Raw genomic sequence first — 14,747 nt, forward strand, 5'->3', positions numbered from 1 at the left:
TGACACTGGGGAATTTGAGGAAGATGCAGAGTAGCTAGTGTGGCCTAAAACAACGAGCAAGAGTCCAAATATTTCAGATTGTACTGACTGTAATCTTGCTCACAGTTGACATTTACAACTGAAGGTCAAACCTTATTAAAATGACCTCATAAAAACTAAAAAGTGATTTCAAGGACAGGGACATTGCCTATCCTCGAAATTCTCATCCCCTGGTCCCAAACCTGAGAACACCTGCATTACCAGAGCAACAGTACCTTGGCTTTGTCTAGCCTTTCACACACAAACTGCAGCCAGAGCACACAGGCGAGGTTTTGTTACCGTCCAACAAAAGCTGCCAAGGGAGGGCCGTGGCTGGCAGAAACTTGACCCTTTTGTCCATTTTAACAAAACGGACCAAAACCCCCCCAAAAACAAACAAAAAAAGAAAAAGCCGGTTTGAAATGGGGTGAATTGAAAATGAACCCTTCCTAAAAATTAAAATTCTGCTCCTTTAAAAAAAAAAAAAAAAAAAGAAGAAGAAGGCATTAGTTTATTATAGTTTGACACATAGCTCCTGCATTTAATTAGATAGACTGTTGTCTTTGGAGTAGTCTCATCAAGGTCTTTATTGTTTATATAGGCTATTTTTTTGTGTGCCGGTTGAGCCATTTTATCAGCCAGACAGCATTAAACCGACTGTGTGCACTACTTTTTCTGACCCGCTGATTGGCTGATTCACATATCCCAAAAGGCCTACTATAACAAGAAGAGACCTGAGATGTTAAAAAAACAACACACAAAAAAAGAAAGGTTAGCGTGATCAGTGCTGCAAGCAGAAACAGGCAGAGACAAGTTACTGGTAACTGTCAGCTTTATTCTTAAAAGTTAATTTCTTTTTTTCTCCAAGACATAGAAAAAATATACACACAGTACATCCACAGTACATACGTTCTGAACACCCAACTTATTTCCTCTGCTTGTTTCTGTTTAGGAGGGAATCATGGGGATGAAGTCAAACATTTAACGAGCTGACTGCTAATGTCAAAAAAACAAACAAACAAAAAAAAAGTAAAGTAGTATGCGTGGAGTTTCCGATCAGTGTAACGTGTATAGCCACAGAACGAACAGACACATTTTGACTGGACTGTACAGAAAACAAAAAGTGAACCCCATCCACCAACATCTAGTGTTTCGGATTTTGTAGGTTAACTACAGGTAAACGGAACAAACAAAATAATAATAATTTGATCCTAAGTGATTAAAAATACAGCTGAATGGCCATTTCTGATGTGACTTGTCATCAACAGTTATTCAGTCTGTTGCATTTGGGATCATAAATACTTCCACAACCAGTCTATAATAACTTTGGACAGAAGAAGAAGAGTATGATGAAGCACTGTAGGCACAGCAGGCTTTTCTTACTTACAATATGTACACCTTCTTACCCTTCTGCTTGACTTTGGATAATAAAGACTTACCCAGGGTTTACCCTTGATAATTATACACAAAAAGCAAAAACGTATTTTCTTCTGGCTGAGTAAACCAGATGACTATCGAAAAATTGACTGTCGTAGCACAATGTTAACCCCAAATGATTATGTGAATTTATAACAAGAAGCGATGAGGATACTCGAAACTGTAACCTCTGCACCAGAATGATCTCTGTCCTTCACGGAGTGAGCCACCCGACTTCGACAGGCAGCACAGCGGCAGTTCACCTTAGCTCCTCAGGGCTGCCAATCTTGACTGCATCTCTTCAATGTCCTCCTCTGACTCTTCATCTGAAGCCGCAGTGGCTCCAGCGGGCTCCATTTCAGGCAGGGCATCTGTGACTTTGTTCGGTGCTTTGCCAAGGGCACCTGACAAGAGAAAGCAGAACCAGCGTTTTCAGTGTTTTGACTTTATAGCTGATCTGTGGTTCAGACTTAAACTCCCTAAAAAAAAAACCCAAAACAAACAAAAACAAAAATGTGACTTTGAGCTGTGATTTTATTTTTGTCACCTGCTGTGATATCAAAGAGGATCCTGTCGACTTCCTCCTCCGCTGCTTCCTCCATCTCCTCTCCGTCTTCCATGCTCTCAAAAGTATCTTCCATCATTTCCTCAATGATACCAGCCTGAAAGGTAAATATGCCAAGTTTTAGCTTTACTATGAAAAGTTGTGAAATTTCTTTGGCACAACAATTAAATTGATCAAAAATTTAACACAACTGTAACTAAAATAATATCTCAAATTCAACAAAGCAAAATAAACAGAATTAAAATATTAGACAACATCAGTGACACAGTGTAACAATCACGTAACAATAATATCATGGTAAACAGTGACCTTCGTCATCTCCTTCGACAGCTCCCTCATGGTGGCCTGGATCTCTGGGATTTTGACTAGATTGTGCATGGCTTTCATGACGTCTGTGCTCTTCTGCATTGCTCCAGCAACACGCGCCACAGCTGAAAACACGCAAAACAGATTTCCTCAGTGACAGAGAAGAGCATTGATGATCACAATGTCATTAGAAAACCTGCTCTAAGTGACAAACTAAGTACGCCCTCCTCCCCATCTTGTGCGCTGTCACACTCACCAAGCTGATTCTTCATGCTGAGAACTACAGAGTTCATCTGTGCTTTGGAAGCGTGAAGTTTTGTGACAGCTCGTTTGGACTGAATCACCTCCTTCGCAAGCACCACGCACACATCTTTCTGTCCCTTTTTGGCAGCGTCTTTGATGGATCGTTTAACTTTTTCTTCTTCTCTTTGAATATCTGAAACCAAAATATGTCAATTTCATTACACAGACAACACACAATTTATCAGGTCTTTGATTATATTTATTACATATACAAAAAGCTAATTTGGTATCTGAGTATCTATTTGGTATCTGTATTTGACTTACTGAGTCAAATGATTATTTTACACCTTCCAGATGAATAATTAAATGACAGCAATTATCAGACAATTCAAATACATTGTACTTACACTAGATTTATAACTCCTCAGTTTGGTTATCAGATATTATTATTATTATTATTAACCTTTATTTAACCAGGAAAAGTCCCATTGAGATTAAAAACCTCTTTTGCAAGGGAGTCCTGGCCAAGAGGCGACAACACGTTGAAATTACAAAGTTACATACATATTATAAATAACAATTACATTTTAAAAACATTTTTCTCTGGCTCTCTCAATCTGGATATTTAGGTGAAAGTGATATAAACTGAATGTAAACGGTCCTGGAAGTGTCAAACTCTGGCTGTAGTCTTACCTCGAATTTGTCTGTCCACCACTCTCATTTCCTTCCTGATTTTATGATTCCACTCCTTAACCTGAAAGAGCACATTATCTTATTAAAACATGACACAGTCTCTGTTTCTCGGCCAGCTACAGGTGGATGTACATGTAATATTCGTTTTAACACGGGTGTCGCAATACAACGACGCCATGTACAGCTGCTAATATGTAATGGCTCATAAGGTTGGCTAAAGTGAGGACAGCAATGGTTTGTTTACAGTGAAGACTTATATTAGCATGTATGCTAACAGGCACACTACTATAGAAAGCATAAATCGGCTAATGGACACCGTATACAAGCGTGTGATCTTGAATAGTGTAAAAAAAAAAACTATGTAAGCTAATGTCAAACTTGTTGTTGTTGTTTTTTCAACTAGAGTGCTGTTGACTACTTAATTATCAGCCTGAAGTATAAACATACAGGACGGACAAGCCCTAGCTGTGTGACAGCTAACGTTAGCAAGGATAGCTAGAGCCACTGTCTTTCTTTGCTTTTTGTCCACACAGCTCTTAAAGACAGGTTCTGGTCACCATCAGTCAGTACTTACCAAATCAGCTGCTGGCTTCTCCTGTGATTTCCCGAACAGTCCCATCGTAAACAATGTGTTAAAAGGCAAGCTAACCTATTTGACTTGAACTAGCTGGCTAGCACAGCCTGTTAAACTATCACTTCCTGTTCTGACAAGGGGCGCCGCGGGCTGAGTCCGAATATGAGTAAACATTCACGTCCTCAACAAGAAAACAGGGAAATAAGAACAAGTGTTCAAATAAAGCTGAAATCGAACGAGACACTCAGCAGTGACGTGTTATGGGTTTGCCCTAAAAAAAAACTGAAGGCATTTGGATCGAATCAAAAAGAAAGGTATTACAGTTTCTTTTTAAAAAATCTCTCTATTCTCATTTTAGTTTAGTCTTTATCATTTTAAGAGTCTGCTATATTATTATATTTTATCTTTTATGAATATAGTGTTAAATAAATAATAACAAGGTCTTCGATGTCATGTGCTGCTGTTCATCTCAGGTTGCATTTATGTACTTGTAAAACTGGCTAAGGACCTGATTTTATTATTATTATTATAAATATTTTAATTATGTTATTTAATTATGTAAAACCTTAGAATTTAAAGAATGTGTGCATTTTTGTTTTGTTGTGCCATTTAATACCATGACTTTAAACACTATGAAACCCCCCCAAAACTCACAATTAAACATTTATTTTGGAGATAGATAGATAGATAGATAGATAGATAGATAGATAGATAGATAGATAGATAGATAGATAGATAGATAGATAGATAGATAGAACAATATGACAGCAATTTTCCGTTATTGTGTTGCTTTGCTAACAACTTGCGGAAATCTGAATAGGCTGTAGTCAAAGTTTAAAAATATTCAAATAATATAATATATTGGGTAAAGTATAATAATATAAAACACCCCCTAAAACAAATTTTTGTTTTCTTTCTACTGATATAAAATCATGTCTTTATTACTATGCACCGGTTGGCATAAGGCTGTTATGTGTGATTCTATCTTTACTGGAAATTGCCTTTTGTGTGACACGCTTACCTAACTTAAACACGATTCCTTAATCCAATAATATAATTAATATATACATTTAGGCCTTTTATCTGGAACATTTTATCTTATGGTAGGTACCTAAACAACTTAGCCAGAAAAGTTATGTATATCATATTTTGTTTAAACAAAGAAGTAAACATAAACAGATAAAACGCATTGAAATAAAACCAATGAATGAAATGAATATAATTCAATGTGATTACGCGCAGTGCAACCCTCTGTTGTCATTTCCATGGAGATAAGACACGTAAACAGCAGCGTCATATGTCGCTATAAACAAATGTTTGCAATAACAGTAAATATTACTGTACCGACTTAATAAACTTGTATGTATAAGCAATATATCGTCTTAGGGCACTCTGAACTTTACCTCTCGCAAACAATGCTTTCAGGTAGCGCTTACGTACCACTATCTCATCAGATATGATCTAGCTATCAGTAATGTTAAAGTCATAGATATTATAGTTGTATGCGTATTGATTTTGAGGCACGTGAGATGTGAAGGTAGAAACTGTACCTGCAGGTTAAATTTAGGGTAAAATTTACGTCAGGCCCGTGCCGATTACCGATGACGTACTCAATGGTCCCCTTTTCCAGGTGGTTCTAGATTTTTCTGTTATCGATTGGTTGCCGCACCAATCACGTAAGGACATTGGGTGTGACGCAGCCAATCACAGGCGTACGTGGGCGGGTCCGAGGAGATACAGTCAGTCGGAGCCGCTGGGTGATGTTAGGGCTGCCTGGGAGTGGGAGAATCCGCTCTGGACATCATTGCTCTCTGGGATTACACTGAATGAGTTTGCTATAAACAGCTTTACTTACATAACAGCTAGTAATTCAGTTAGTGCACGCTCGGCTAGCCGTGTCGTATATTTTCAGAGCGGACGACACGCTTAAATAAATTTAAAATTAGGAACAGACCGCCATTGTGTGTTATTTTTCCCCCTTCCTCCTAGGTGTGAGTGCGGTCATTTGCGGAGGATAACTTGGGTGAATTTAAGAGCGCTCAATATGTCAGTGGTAGGCATTGATGTGGGTTTCCAAAATTGTTACATCGCTGTGGCCAGGAGCGGTGGCATTGAAACCATTGCCAATGAATACAGTGACAGATGCACGCCGTAAGTATAGCCGAAATATTGACAGACATCATCGCCGTGTAAGTGTGGTCTGCCTGTGAGTTTGTTACGCAATGTTTGCAACTGGAGGCGCACTGACTGAGCGGTGTGATGCACAGGAAGGCAGCAGGGATGGTGGCGGCGGTAGTGATGCGGCCTTAGTTCATTTCCCGTCACAGCAGGTTATTATAGGTCTTTTTTAAATAACAGTTTATTTTTGTAGGTAGTTGAGATGTCTCCTGGCTATCACCACCGAGCTGCGCAGTGCACGACAAGCTGACTCAGTTAACCTACTTGTATTGTACATGTTATTTTGTTTAATATGCGTTTTAAAGTGTTTGCATACTGTACAGACATCAAAGGATAACGAATAGGTTTTGACATGGTATAACGATAATGCGTCAGTTAAGGCCCGTCTACAAACTGCATCTTTAACGCATGCAAGTGCTTGATCAGAAGTGACAGAGGATTAAATCCCAGGGTGAATGTAAGGAATCAACTTGGCGGACTGAAACAAATCATCTCCAAGTGGGTCTCCGTTTCTGTAAACTGAATTTGCTGCAGCATCCGTGGAAAGGAGACTGAGAGGAGCATTGCACCTTTAAGTGCATGAGGATATTTTTCTGTGGCAAGGTGAAGCTAGGGAGTGACTTGTCACTGCTAGCCAATGTGAAATGAATCCTTGTGTGAGGAGAAGCGTTGGTCTTTGTCATTAAACACAACGATTTTCCTGTTTTTTCTCTCTTTATTTTGGATAGAAAAAGCTTAATTTTCAAGGTGATCTGCTATGTCTCACTGCCCTAGTTTGTAGTTCTTGTTCAGACACTCTCCCCCGTGAACTATCCCTCATGGCAATGCTCAACATTTCAGTTGGCAGCCATCGAAATTGCAGTTCTTCTTCGTACGCCACATCTGTTAACAGGATTACTTCTGTTTGTTTCCCATTAAGGGCCTGTGTGTCTTTGGCCTCCAAAAATCGCATGATTGGAAATGCAGCCAAAAGTCAAGTAAGATCATCCATGAAATTTTATTTTTGGCAGACACATTACATCTTCAAACAGTTGTCTTTTTTTAATCTTTGCTAAGTATTTCCTTTCTTTCAGATTATAACAAACTTCAAAAATACAGTCCATGGCTTCAAAAAGTTCCACGGCAGAGCATTCGATGACCCATTTATCCAAGCAGAAAGACCTAAACTGCCTTACAGCTTGCATAAGCTGGCCAATGGAACCACTGGAATTAAGGTAAAGTACTTTACATCTTTTTCACCACTTCCCATTTTTTTCCCCCCATCTTTGCTTTTTCCATCAACTTCCAAGCAACCGATCACCTTCACCCTTTTGGTTTTTAATTTGCTTCGGGTCTCCCTAAATGCTTGAGTGTTCCTAGGTGCGTTACTTGGACGAGGATAAAGTGTTCACAGTTGAGCAGATCACGGGGATGCTGCTCACCAAGCTGAAGGAGACGTCAGAGAGCGCCCTGAAGAAGCCGGTGGTGGATTGTGTCATCTCTGTGAGTGATGAAAACGGTGCACAAGACTTGTCGGTGTAATTCAGAACGCGGTTTTGAGGAGAACATTAAGATTTGTACTCTGCTTTACAGGTCCCAAGTTTTTTCACAGATGCTGAAAGGCGGTCGGTGTTCGATGCAACTCAGATTGCAGGGCTGAATTGCTTGCGGCTAATTAATGACACCACTGCAGGTCGGTGTTCTTGGATACATTAGTAACTTTATGAAGTGGCCATAGTCAAACATGGAACGTAAGGGTTGAAAATAAATGTCTTGTCTATGAACAGTGGCTTTGGCTTATGGGATCTACAAGCAAGACCTTCCTACACCAGAAGAGAGGCCGAGAAACGTGGTATTTGTGGACATGGGGCATTCGTCATTCCAGGTGTCTATCACTGCCTTCCACAAAGGCAAACTCAAGGTTAGCCTTTTGCCTTCCTTCTCGTCCTCCAGCTGCATCTGCTCTTTTGTTCTTAAATTCTAAACTCCGTATCAATCTGGTGCGTCAGGTTCTTGCCACAGCATTTGATCCATACCTTGGAGGGCGTAATTTTGATGAGGCATTGGTAGATTACTTCTGCGAGGAGTTTAAGGGCAAGTACAAGCTCAACGTGAGGGACAACCCGAGGGCTGTGCTGCGGCTATACCAGGAGTGCGAGAAACTGAAGAAGCTCATGAGTGCCAACTCCTCCGACCTGCCTCTAAACATAGAGTGCTTCATGAATGACATTGATGTTTCCAGCAGGATGAACAGGTAAAAACCTATTTGTTGTTGTTTTTTTTCATCTCAATAAGCACACTTAATGTGGATATCTAAATTGTTTTTTCCAATGTTTAAATCCTCCAGGTTACACTTTGAAGAGATGTGTGCTCAGTATCTCATGAGAGTTGAGATTCCATTGAAATCGGCCCTTGAACAATCAAGTACGCCCCTTAGAGTTATTAATTCATTAATTGATATTAATGTTAAACAAAGGAAGAATCTGCTCAGGAATGTGTATGTTTTGTCTGGCAGAGTTGAGTCGGGATGATATCTGTGCAGTGGAGATAGTTGGAGGAGCCACAAGGATCCCGGCTATCAAAGAGAGGATCGCCAAGTTCTTCTGCAAAGACATCAGCACCACACTCAATGCAGACGAAGCTGTAGCAAGAGGCTGTGCACTGCAGGTTGGAAGATCCTCAGATATTAACACCCCAGTATTTCTTTCCAATGTAATATGAAAAAAAATAGTAGTGATAAAATGGAGTAAATATGTGTTCGTCTTTGTGGTTTTGCTTGTGCGTATGTGTCTGTGTAGTGCGCAATTTTGTCACCAGCATTTAAGGTTCGGGAATTCTCTATCACTGATGTGGTTCCTTTCCCGATTACTATGCGCTGGAAATCACCCACAGAGGATGGATTGGGGTAAAGATAGCACCACTCTACAAGAGACAGTGTTTTTTGTGATTATGTGTCTGGAGGACAAAAACTGGTTTATGTATACATAAATATATGTATTTCTACCCTGTTTATAGGGTAGTCCTAACCTACAGTACTGTGCAAAAATCTTGAACCGCTTTCAATTCAATCTTTAACTTTCAATTCTTTATATTTTGTAAAAAAATATAAATGCAAGGTGAAGGTGAAAAAAATGGAAATAGGTTCAGCAGTTTAGTTCATTTCAGTAAAGATGAGGGGACTTGGAAAGGACATGACTTTTCCTCTTCTGTAGATGGTTTTTAGGCCTGTCACCTTTTTCTCCTGCGCTCCACTTGTCACTTTATTCTCAGATTTTTTTTAAGGACACCCTGCACACCATTCTGATGGTAACAAAGTGCCTAAAAATACCATTTAAAACTGGTCCTTTGCTAAGTTGTCTGTTATGTGTAGATACAGCATCGATTCGTCACCTGAGTTAGGTGGTGTTTTCATGCTAGAGTGATTCATAGGTCAGTGTAACTGGTTCAGTAAATAAAAACATTCTGAAAATTGTCAGTGACTGAACTGAAAATGAGGGGAAAAAGCAGCCAGTGTCCAAAGAAGAACTTTGAAAGACCTTCAGAAAGCCTGAAGAACTATTGCTTAAGACCACTTTTAAAAACATGAGGGGTAGCTCAAGACTTTTGCACAGTACTTTAATCAAAAATATAATAAATACCTAAGAGGTCTAGATAAGAGTTGATTATATGGGCATTAATCTAGTGACCTTTTTCATTACTAAAGACTAAAAGTCTGCACTTCAATCACATATTGACTGATGTACAAAATACAAAAACTGTGTCTTTGTCTCAAACATTATGGAGGCTACTGTATGTATACTTACTGCTTTTTGCTCCTCCAAATAGACGAGTCAGCTCTAGGACACAGTATCTGCTGACTGTGATTACTTTCCATTGCCTGACTTTGCTTTTTTTTTTTTGGCTAATTTGTGCTACAGAGAGTGCGAGGTGTTCAGTAAGAATCATGCTGCTCCTTTTTCCAAAGTGATTACCTTCCACAAGAGGGAACCCTTCGACCTTGAAGCCTTTTACAGCAACCCTCAAGAACTGCCCTACTCCGACCACAGGATAGGTAATGGTGCTAATTCTGCTCTATTAGCATCAAAGTGATCGGTCCTTACTTGGTTTTACATAGACATTGCATGTATGCATGTATCAGGTTCCTTTAACCAGCTGCACAAGTATGCAGAAAGAGGCGGCTAATGTAGGTGCGCTAAGTAGCTGGCCCAACAAATTGGATGGCAATTAGGAGTAAGGGAAGCAGGTTCTCGTGTGACTCAGCCGAACATCATAATTATCTGTACTGTATGTGTATCACCATGTGGTGGGTGGGTGTGTTTTCTCAAGTGGGATATCTTTTTTTTTTTTTTTCTATGCAACTGCCAGTTTCCTGTCACAAGAACATGTTGAGGTCCTATTAAAGAAGCCGCTCCTTTTCTTTCCATCTGCTTCCAGGCTTTTTTTCAGTACAGAATGTGGTTCCCCAGCCAGATGGTGACAGCTCTAAAGTGAAAGTCAAAGTGCGCGTCAACATCCACGGCATCTTCAGCGTGTCCGGCGCTTCTCTGATTGAGAAGCAGAAAGGAGAGGGCGAGGACATGCAAACTGATACAGAGCCAGTGGTGCAGAATGAGAGCAGAGCAGAGGAGCAGGTAGGATTATTGTTGCCACAGTCACTCTTGTGATGCCACAGATGTCAGCTGGTCAGTTTCTTTGAGCCGTTCAGAGTTAAAGCACAACAGCTATTGGATAGAATGGGTACTATTCTCATAAAATGTATGTTCCTTATTGTTTATCAGTGGATTTCCGCCACTTAAAAATCTAATGCTGTGACACCTGACTTAAATCTTCGTTAAAATAATTATGTATGTGTCTCAGATCAAAATGCAGGTGGATCAGGAAGGCCAAACCCAAGGGGAGCCGCAGAATGAGGATGCCAGTTCCAGCAGTAAGGTTAGTCAGGCTGCGATTTAAGGATGCTTTAAAACTGCATGTTTTTCTTTTTTGTTCTTGCTCATATCAGACTGTATTGATAATAAGACAAGCAGAACCCTGATACTGATATTGTTGAGACATGCTTTCAATTAAATTAAGTATTAAGTAATTCATGTATTGTCACAGATTCTGTATGCGAGCTGCTGAATTCATGTCAGCGCTGCTCATTGATGCATCTGTGCTACAATTAGATGGACTCATGCAGTATTAATTAGTCTAAAAAAAAAAAATAGATGATTATTTTGGCAAGGTGCCCCATGTTTGGAAATCCAAAAAGGCCTCATTGTGTTCTCTGGTTTCCAAATTTAGGAGGGAGCAGCTGGTGAGAAGCAGGACCCAGCAGCAGGAGGAAGCAAGCCCAAAGTCAAGGTGAAGAGTATCGATCTTCCCATTGTGATCAACAACATTCGACAGCTTGACAGTGACGTCCTTTCTAACTTTGTGGAGTATGAGGTGAGTGTTGCAGGTGGCCTTTGGAAAAAGCTGAGTCATGCTCTGATACAAGGAATTTTATATCTATGTATGAACATCTACTGTTGTAATATATTTATGGCAGAAATCGGGACAAGCACAGGTTTTATTCAGAAATGTCATACTGTAATATCGTATCGCCTTGGTTGAATCATCCGTAACTTTTTTTTATTTTTATTCATTCATTTTAATTTTTTCATCATAGCGTCAGATGATTATCCAGGACAAACTTGTGAAAGAGCTGAACGACGCAAAGAATGCTGTGGAGGAGTATGTGTATGATCTGCGGGACAAACTTTGTGGGATTTATGAAAAGTACATCACTGAGGGGGTAAGTAGTACTTTTTGCATCTATTATAGCAGCCCCCATGTTGCAGTAAACGACTATTATATCTGAGACGATGTATGAAGAACTGATCTGTATAAACATTTCATGTTTGTTAATAACAGGACAGCAACCGGCTGACGCTGATGCTGGAGGACACAGAGAAGTGGCTCTATGAGGATGGGGAAGACCAACCCAAACAAGTCTATGAGGAGAAGCTAGATGCACTTATGGTATGTTTACATTTATTACAAGAAAGATTTTGCAGACTACTGCATACAAAAAAATATTTATGCCCCAAATGCTAACTTTTAGTAATTTGATTCGATGTAAATTTTCCATTTTGTTACATAAGTAAATAAACCGGTTCTAATATAGCGCTTTGCTACTCTGCTTGAGCACTCGCTCATACAACATGTCTCATTCACCCATTCATACAACCACCAGCCTTATGATTAGTAGATGACCTGCTATATCTCCTGAGCCACAGCTACTACTTAGCACGCATATTTTCCTTAATGATTACTTGCTTAAATAAACCTTTGATTTTATAAATCTCAGTGGCACTTTACCCAGAATTGTTGCTTTATGTTCATGTTTCATTCATTCATTATATAATCTTATAGATTGTAATTTATGCTGTGATTTGGAACTTTCTAAAAGTTACGTTGAATAAAGAGTAAAGATGTAAGAATATTTTAAAGTGGTAGTAGCTTTCAATGTTAACGCAATTTTTTTTTATTCTCCAGAGGTTGGGCCAGCCCATTCAGGACCGGCACAGGGAGCATGAGGACAGGCCGAGAGCATTTGAGGAACTGGGAAAGAAACTGCAACTCTACATGAAGTTTGTAGATTCCTACAAACAGAAGGTAAGCCCTCTTCTGACTGTGATGTTCTTCCATTACTCCTTTACAGGAAAAAGACAGAAGTAGGATTTGTGTTTGGAACTGCATGTTTTGTGCAGTGCGTTACAAATACTGTGTTATGCGAACAGGAAGCGTGATAAGACATGTAAACATAGATGACTTGACACTTATAAGAAATACAGTCTGTAACTGATACTTGAGGTATGTGACAAAATAACCATTTATTTTTATATTTTACTGAGAGAATATGTTGATGGTGTCTTACTATGTTTATATCCTTGATCTTGTATTCTAAGTGTTTAAATTATTTTCGTATTTTAGCTTATATAGTTTAAAGTGTATTTTGTTATGGGAAAAATATAATAGGATGACTTTGTTTTAAAAGAGATACATTTTAGACCTGCTAAAGGTTTTCTTCGTCAAAAACTCTTTCCCAGGACGAGCGATTCCTTCATTTGAGTGCAGAGGAAATGAGCACTGTGGAGAAGTGTGTGACTGAAAGCATGGGCTGGATGAACAGCAAGATGAATGCGCAGAGTAAACTTGCTTTAACTCAAGACCCAGTTGTCAAAGTAGCAGACATGATCGCTAAAATCCAGGTGTGTGATCCGCTTTTTAAGATCTAATAATCTTCTTCCTTTAGTGAGAATGACATCTTCTGATTCTCCTTTGCTTGCTTCTTCTCCAGGAGCTGGAGGACATATGTAATCCAGTGATCAACAGGCCAAAGCCCACAGTGGAGGAGGCCCCCGAGGTGAACGACCAAACCAGCGGAGCTCACAACGGCCCGACGGCTAAGCAGGGAGGAGCGGAAGGAAAGAGGGAAGCAAAGGGGAGCCAGCAGACGAAGCCGGGCACAAAAGAGATGGAGGTGGACTGAGATCTGTGTCCGACGCGCAGACTCCGCAACCATCAACGCGTTTACCGTCACACGGCATCTAGACAGGCGCAGAAAAATCAACACCTGGGAACATTTCTCAGTCCTCATCAACCACTTATGTGGATCTGTTTTTTTGTGTCCTCTCCCATTGGATTTTACCATTTGAGGTTTTTTGTTTTCATCCTTACGTGTGACACTGGTGTGCTTTAGTCTCTCAAAGGTTTGCCATACTAAAAAAATTAAAGAATGCCACAATAGATGAAAATATGAGTCTGTCGTAAAACCGATTCCTTCGTATCTCACAGGAAGGTACGCTTTGTGTTTTGCATTCCACGTGTCTCTTAAGTGTCCAATATCACCCATAAGAGAAATAGACAGTGCTGTCCATGCCACTGCTAGTGCAAACCTTTTAGTTAGTATACAATAATACAAATTATATTTGTATTCAACGAGTTCGAAGAGATATGTCCGTGTCTACAAACTGTAAATATTATTTTAGTAAACAAAAGCAGCCAGCATAGACATGTACATAGAGAACACATTCTAGTGTTACAATGGAAATGCTCATATACCAAGTTTCCTTTAGTGATTGGTTGCCTATTTCCTTTTTTTTTTTTCTTGCATTTTTCCATATTTAATTGAAGGTGGGGGAAAAAATAAACGCATTTGTCTGCAAGACTAATTTGTACGTGTGAAATGATTGATTTTCAGAAGAAAGTGGCCATCTGTGCTGTACTTATGTTTTCAGATGTGATATGGAAAGTTTCAATATATATATATATATATATTGAGTCATTTGTAGCAGTCATTTACTCTTAAACATGCATTAACCTGTAATGTTTATAGATGGCCTAAGAAACCAGATCCCGCAGAGTGAACATGAGTCCAGGGAGAAAGTACCTCAGGTTACTTTAAACCCAGGATCCTCTTACTGTGAGGAATGTTTTGCCTTTACTGCACATTATGGTTCTCCATTTTTGTTTTAAAACAAACTTTCTTTGTCAGCAAACCAAGACAAATGAGAGGTCGAGTCCTGTGATTAAAGCTGATTTAAAAAATTAAAAGAAAGTTACTGGATTAATTCACGATTAGATAACATTTTCTTTAATAATACACGTATCATTTAAATTTATAATTTTAAAAGTAGTAGCTGATTCCATATATGCAGTTCCTGTGTCTGGACGACCACTGATATTAAATTAAATGTAGATCATTGAAGCTTCATGTAACTCCATCGCAGACACGGGGCGCTTGGAGGA

General features: G+C 39.4%; 2 protein-coding genes across 2 annotated transcripts; one reads left to right on the forward strand and one right to left on the reverse strand.

Moving 5' to 3' along the window:
* Positions 1–832: 832 nt before the first annotated feature.
* chmp3 (charged multivesicular body protein 3) lies at positions 833–4,061 on the reverse strand. Its single transcript, XM_085256210.1, has 6 exons — positions 3,816–4,061; positions 3,242–3,302; positions 2,562–2,741; positions 2,309–2,430; positions 1,982–2,096; positions 833–1,838 (listed from the first exon to the last, which is right to left on the reverse strand). Exons 1-6 carry the CDS (start codon positions 3,858–3,860, stop codon positions 1,699–1,701), a joined length of 663 nt encoding a protein of 220 aa, XP_085112336.1. The 5' UTR covers positions 3,861–4,061; the 3' UTR covers positions 833–1,698.
* A 1,513-nt stretch (positions 4,062–5,574) lies between these two features.
* Positions 5,575–14,166, forward strand: hspa4l (heat shock protein 4 like). The gene is made up of 19 exons (XM_085256835.1): positions 5,575–5,966; positions 6,913–6,970; positions 7,067–7,207; positions 7,353–7,475; positions 7,566–7,665; positions 7,760–7,893; positions 7,982–8,226; positions 8,320–8,396; positions 8,488–8,639; positions 8,771–8,877; positions 9,890–10,023; positions 10,407–10,603; positions 10,830–10,904; positions 11,256–11,399; positions 11,623–11,748; positions 11,868–11,975; positions 12,492–12,611; positions 13,046–13,207; positions 13,297–14,166. Exons 1-19 carry the CDS (start codon positions 5,860–5,862, stop codon positions 13,486–13,488), a joined length of 2,502 nt encoding a protein of 833 aa, XP_085112961.1. The 5' UTR covers positions 5,575–5,859; the 3' UTR covers positions 13,489–14,166.
* Positions 14,167–14,747: the final 581 nt, after the last annotated feature.

This window comes from Mchenga conophoros, linkage group LG19, assembly GCF_057382185.1.
Source record: "Mchenga conophoros isolate Kocher_MC1m ecotype Shallow Benthic linkage group LG19, M_conophoros_male_GT1.1, whole genome shotgun sequence".
Taxonomy (NCBI): domain Eukaryota; kingdom Metazoa; phylum Chordata; class Actinopteri; order Cichliformes; family Cichlidae; genus Mchenga; species Mchenga conophoros.

Coding starts and splice junctions, on each gene's coding strand:
- chmp3 (XM_085256210.1), bottom strand. CDS start 3,860: ATGGGACTGTTCGGGAAATCACAGGAGAAGCCAGCAGCTGATTTG. Junction 2,431..2,561: donor CAGCATGAAGAATCAGCTTG/GTGAGTGTGACA, acceptor GCGTGTTTTCAG/CTGTGGCGCGTGTTGCTGGA. Junction 1,839..1,981: donor CCTCTTTGATATCACAGCAG/GTGACAAAAATA, acceptor TTCTCTTGTCAG/GTGCCCTTGGCAAAGCACCG.
- hspa4l (XM_085256835.1), top strand. CDS start 5,860: ATGTCAGTGGTAGGCATTGATGTGGGTTTCCAAAATTGTTACATCGCT. Junction 7,894..7,981: donor TCCACAAAGGCAAACTCAAG/GTTAGCCTTTTG, acceptor CTGGTGCGTCAG/GTTCTTGCCACAGCATTTGA. Junction 12,612..13,045: donor TAGATTCCTACAAACAGAAG/GTAAGCCCTCTT, acceptor ACTCTTTCCCAG/GACGAGCGATTCCTTCATTT.